General features: G+C 38.4%; 1 protein-coding gene across 1 annotated transcript; it reads right to left on the bottom strand.

Moving 5' to 3' along the window:
* Positions 1-355: 355 nt before the first annotated feature.
* LOC131778232 (octopamine receptor beta-2R-like) lies at positions 356-2226 on the bottom strand. The gene is made up of 2 exons (XM_059094628.2): positions 2196-2226; positions 356-1910 (listed from the first exon to the last, which is right to left on the bottom strand). The coding sequence occupies exon 2, from the start codon at positions 1713-1715 to the stop codon at positions 648-650; it is 1068 nt and encodes a 355-aa protein (XP_058950611.2). The 5' UTR covers positions 1716-1910; positions 2196-2226; the 3' UTR covers positions 356-647.
* Between the last annotated feature and the right edge of the window lie 3774 nt (positions 2227-6000).

The raw sequence follows: 6000 nt of genomic DNA, 5'->3' as shown, positions 1-6000 counted from the left end.
GGCTGTAGATCACAAGTCAACGAAGTCTTCTCTTTGTGTATCTGACGTTTTAGACAAGAGAATTTCTAAACTGGTCCTATTTGATATTGCTACCAGTAGAGGTAATCCTAATGGAAAGGGGATCTTCCGGTCCTCTTAACGAACATGAATGTATTTCATGGTGATATTGATTCAGAGTTGATAGCGCCGTGTAGGTGGGAAAAGTCTGTTGTGTAATATTCGAGAGTTGAAACGTAATGTTTTACAGCAAATCAAACGGAAAAAATGAACAACACAATCCTTAAAATCAAAGCCAAAGAACAACAATATTTTAATAAACAAAAAAAAATTTGTGGTTCAGAGCGGACCCTGTTTACGAACGGATGAACGCAGTTGCTGATAAGTTCATTTTTTGACGTGTGACATTTGCCGTTAACGATACACTTGACTTCTGAATTAACAAGAACGCCGCTGGAAAGTTACTCTCGTAATAACTTTTGCCGACTCTTCATTCTCTTAAAAAAGAAAAAAAAACATATACATATTTTACAATGTTGTAAGTTTATAAATCGCTGCAGAACTTTTAAAATGATATTCAAATGAAAGCTAATTGTGCAGCAGACGAAGGTGACAAGACTGGATAAAATTTTTAAGGGCGATTGGAGTAACTATTGATGTTGAGAATATCGGTTTAACAAATTGCTCTTCCTATCGCCTGTTATTCTCTCTTGTTGAATATTTGTTGCTAAGTCCTCGTTCCCTACGTAACGCTCACAGCATAAAACGCTCTTAAAAGCGCGCCTGAAACTGCGGTTCATCAAACCATAGATGATGGAGTTCATGGCACTATTTAACATAGCAAGCCATGTAGTCGCCACGAAAAAAGAATCGTCCCAGTTGCAGTTCGGGTCAATAATGCAGAAAACACCGATTGAATGCGGAAACCAGCAGAGGCAGAAAGTTCCTATCACAATTGCAATCATGACAGTTGCTTTATATTCCTTTTTTGTCTTTTTTTCTCCGGTCGGGACCTTTTTCCCACATCTTTCGGAAGAGATCTCGCCGACTTTGATGACATTGATGCGCTGGCGCTGCCTTATGGCTGTTTTTAAAATAATACAGTACAACACAGCCGTTATAAGAAAAGGTACAAAAAGGAAAATGAAGGCGAAAATGAACGTGTAAGCAAAATTCCGTTCCCAATTCACTGTGCAAACCGCTTCGAATTTCAAGAACTTGAATTCAGAGAAAATGAACGTGGAAAACACACATATAACAGCTTGCAACCAAATACAGCTAATGATGATTTTCACCCGTTTAGTAGTGATTAATCTTTCGTAATTCAAAGGATAGACTATTGCTATGAATCGTTCGATGCTTACGAAAGTTAATGTGCATATCGATGCTTCGCAGAAAATAGAGTTTAACGCGCCAAGGATTTGGCACATTACTGTTCCGAAGATCCAGTCGTAAGTTATGGAAGAGACGAGCGTAAAAGGCATCGCTAGTACAGCGAGAAATAAATCCGCGATCGCTAGGTTCAAAACAAAAACATTCGTCTTGGTTTGTAGACAAGTGAAGCGATACAAGGATGTCAAAATCAAAGAGTTCCCGAATACAGCAGCGAGAATTATTAAACCCAAAATGGTTGCTTCGAAGCACACTGTTACCAAGGAACGTGGGTCGCCTTCTGTAGTTGCTTGCGTTGATGTATTGACTTCCTGTAAAATATCCATTTTTTCCTCTTTCCTCTCGCGTTACGAACATACACCAAAACCAGACGTAGAGAATCTGCAATCAGTCAGAGATTGCGCCCGATATTGCTTTATTTTTTGCAACAGTTTGTCACGAAGTTCAAGCCGAGAAGCGAACAGTTCACCCTCTCGAAACAGATGGACGTCACTGAATGGTTATCAATATTTCATACAGAGCTGTAATTAGATGAAAAATAATAAAGCCTTAAAGGCAACAACGCTATATGTTTACAAATCAGCACCCAAATAGGTTTTTTCCTTACACTGATGTGTGTTTCATGGAAAATAAATGAAGATTTCCTACTTTTTCTGGTAGAAAATATTGGTTGAAACTATAAAGCCTCAATCTATTCTAATAAAACACTCTTGTCGAAAATGCATATTTAACCTGGTTAGTTCCAGGGCGTGAAATCGCGCTTGGGTAAAGACAATTTTTTCCTCAGTCAAGTTTTAATCGCATACCTCCCTTAGTTCCTCTCAGCGAATGACTGTCACTTTCCCTTTACAAATTTCCGCCATCGCTTTCTAGTCAGAAACCTTCCCGCGGACAGAAGAATGAATTTGAAAGTAACAAACTTAAGCAGGCTGTTTTTCTCCAAAACCATAATGAGCCGCTGATGCGTCTATTTCGATCATAAGCAATTTATGATAGTTTATTTCGATCATGAGAAATTTATGTGGTTTTTTTCAATTTATGGCTGTCTTCCAGAGCCTCGGCTAAAAAATTCAAAATTGAGACGTGAAAACTGACTTAATGGCAGAAAATGCTTGGCTGTGTAAACACAATTTCGACATCGCCGGAAAATTTTGTTTGGGAAAGTTGCTCAACGTTGACAGAGGACTTTGCTCATTTAATTTCGATGTGCAACAAATTCTTGGTTCTACTAGCCCAAAAAACCAAATGACTGGAAAAGCTGTGTCATAACTGACGGAAAAACTTGTGTTTTCTCCTTTTATGATGTTAAAGAGTTAAATTAGCAGATAAGATACAAAGAAACATAATCCAAATTGCAGCTGAGTCCACAATCTTTACAAAAAAATTTACATTTCAAAGAATTTTGATGACGCAAACTTTTTAACAAATCGTGGTACTTCAAGAACCTCAAACAACTTGTATTTAACTCAGAATATTCCTTAGACAGCGGGGTTTATCATTTTTAAGAAAAGCCCTAAAAAAATGGGCCGTTTTTCAACAATTTGTGCTAATTCTCTTTAAGCATGTTTGCCGTAGTGCAAAGTTGAATGTCACCAGAAAAGCCATTCAAAGGTGTAGAGTTGTCATGTTTTCAGTCCAATCGTGTTCAAATCTAATATTGAACTGCAGTAAAGAGGGTCTTGTTTCATGTGCTGTTTAGATAAATACACCTAGATTGAAAAAATGGAGCAAAATTATTACTTTTACCGGCTGGAAATACAAGACATACTGGCCTTGCTCAAATATGTTTAATAACGTAAAACATCGCGTAACCTCAGTTACATACAGCACCGACTCGCTTACAAACCGTGTGAACAATTTCTCGATGGTTTTTTGAGCTTCAGCTATTCATAGCTTGCGCTATAATAACACATCATCCCAAACCATCCCCAAAAATGCGCGAATCAGTAAGGGTTTTACACGGGTTTTAAGCGTTTTTAACGGGTTTTAAGCGTTTTTAACAGGTTTTAAGGGTTTTTAACGGTTTTTAAGCGTTATCGGACCAATACATAACATTATCCAATGTTAATAACATATACGTCAGCAATTGAAATGAAATGTGCATAGTATCATAAATAAACACTAGATTATTGGCGAAAATAAGCGATGATTCAGTTGAAAGTTCAAGATCGTATCCTGGACGTACGCAAAACAGACAAAGCCTATTTCTTATTAATTATTCTTGTTATAGTATGGTCTGATCGTCCGGGTGAGTGTAGTCCTGAGAAGAATTGTTATCGGTAGTGGTGACTAACGTTTCGAAAACATGAGCGGAAGTCATCATCAGAGTCAAACACATAGTTGTTGTCAGTCAAATGTTCTAATTCCGGCTTGTACAAACTGATTGGTCAGTTTTGCCGCAATGTTATTGCCTGCAAGACTCAAGTGGCGTAGGTCGGTCGTGATTGGTCAGTCTTGATCCCTTAGAAAGTTAGGTCGTTCTGTTCGGTTCGTTTGTAATGTTTTAACATGTCGTGAATGAGTCGTTTGTATGGTGCCGGTAGTGATTGATACCTGATGAGGGGAGGCTGTTCTCTAAGTTGGTAAACCAGCTTTCAAGAGTCAGTCGTTAAAAGCAGTTGGTGCCGTAGGTTAGGCATTGCGGAGAGTCCCAGTCAATATTGTGGTTCGTAAGTCGGTGATGTTCAGCAGTGTGATTGTTGACATCGCCTTTCCTCGTTGCTAGCTTGTGTTCAGTCAGTTTAGGGTGTGAGGTTCCTGCCAGTCTCACCGATGTAGGAGGCGTGGCAGTCGGAGCAATTGATCTTATAAACTGCTTCCTGTCTGTTCCTCGGTTCGTCTTTGTCTTTGACGTTAGTCAGTAACTGATGTAGTGTGGTAATGGGTTTGTGAGCGACGCGGATATTGAAAGGTTGTAAGATGCGCGAGATGTTCTCGGATATGCCCTGTATGAACGATATAGTCGCTGTAGTAGTAGGAGTTGCGTTGTCGTTAGCTTCGGTAGTAATAATATTCTTGGTTTAAATTTAGAATAATGATCCTAGCAAAATCTGAGTGAACTTCATTTGATTGTGGATTGGAAAGTTATCAGCCCTAGATTTGCTAAAAACCATGAAACAGAGAAATAGTCGTTAAAAAAAATCTAATGCACAACGAGACATTTTGACAAGTAGATATTTCGTTTTTAAAAGCACCAATTTTCAGAGAAAAATTATCATAAGAAATCTCAGTTTTAAAACTGATTTAAGGGCCATGATGTATAGGAAGCAATAATTCAAACATCCTCTTTTTTAACGGGCTATTTATTTGAAAATGTTCAATTTATGAAGAGAGATGTTTATAACAGAGTGTTAAACAGACGTTTAGAGCAGCGAATCGAATTATTAGGAATTGCGACAAAAAATATTTGAAGCGAGACATGAAAAAAATATATCCCCGTCTTTCTTTGTCAAGAGGAAATTAAAGCTGACGGCTTGCACAGGTTATTTATCAAAATATGGTTAATTAAAAACAACAGCTTGCATTACACAGCCATATTTGTTTGCAGAAACTTAATAAATTTCTTGAAAAAAGAAACGCATCAGTAGAGTGGGTAATATTAGAGATGTTATTGAAGAAGAGAAAATCCGGCGAAGAAGGGTAATCAATGGTATGACAAACAGGTAATTCGAGGTAGCAGAAAGTAATTGAGGGAAAGATGTACTTCAAGGGAAGTGACTGATATGAAATTCTTTCAAATTGTGTTCCTCTAAAACAAACATCAGTTTGCGTTGGTCGGCCTTTTGTTTGCAGAATTTCAGCTACTTATTAAAAAGTGCATCAATAAAGCGAGTGATATTTGGAGATGTGAAAAAAGCAAAAGTAAATCCAGGGAAGGCGGAAGAATATTGATCGCAATAAAACCTCGCTACCTTGAAAGTGTCGAAGAAACAAAAGAGATTTAGGATGGGGGAAGTTCGAGGCATTTGATCATCATGGTGGGTGGGCAATGACTCAGAGGAGAAGTTCGAGTCACAAGGATGTTTAAGTTCGAAGTGCATTACTGTCTGCGCTTGATACCCGTTATTTGAGGCTCTTTCCAAAAACCTTTAAAGACAATCGACATGTAGTGAGGTCTGTGCACGGTGTGCCTTGCGTCAAATCTTAATACACCTTTCTGATCTGATTACTCCCCATTAAAAGTAAGTTACATTTAATTTACCCCATCAAATTGTCTCTTCTGCATCTCCTCAACTTTCTCGATAGTTACCTTTCATTTGTATCTCTTCTTCGCCCTCCCCTTGCATCCATACGGAATAACAATGCTTTCTCCTTAACTGGCACCTTTCAGCATCGCAATCCCCTTCGCGTCTACATCGGCCTTTCGTTCACATCTTCTATCTTCATATACACTTCTTTTTCATTTTTTATTTTGTTACCCCCTGTACTTCTTTATAATCTCATCTCTCCCTTTTGTGTGCATACCATGGTTCTCTTGGGGAATCAAGACGATTGGAAATACAAATTGTGCCGTGTGAGAGGACGCAAGAGTCACTGTTAGAACTAAACTTGAAGCTGCTTCGCCAAAGTGTTCTGTGGAACGAGAGAAAAGTTTAACCCCTCATCTTGCCA

The sequence above is a fragment of the Pocillopora verrucosa genome, chromosome 9 (assembly GCF_036669915.1).
Source record: "Pocillopora verrucosa isolate sample1 chromosome 9, ASM3666991v2, whole genome shotgun sequence".
NCBI lineage: Eukaryota > Metazoa > Cnidaria > Anthozoa > Scleractinia > Pocilloporidae > Pocillopora > Pocillopora verrucosa.
Note: the sequence above shows the minus strand (reverse complement) of the source record. Positions and strands in the feature narration are given on the sequence as shown.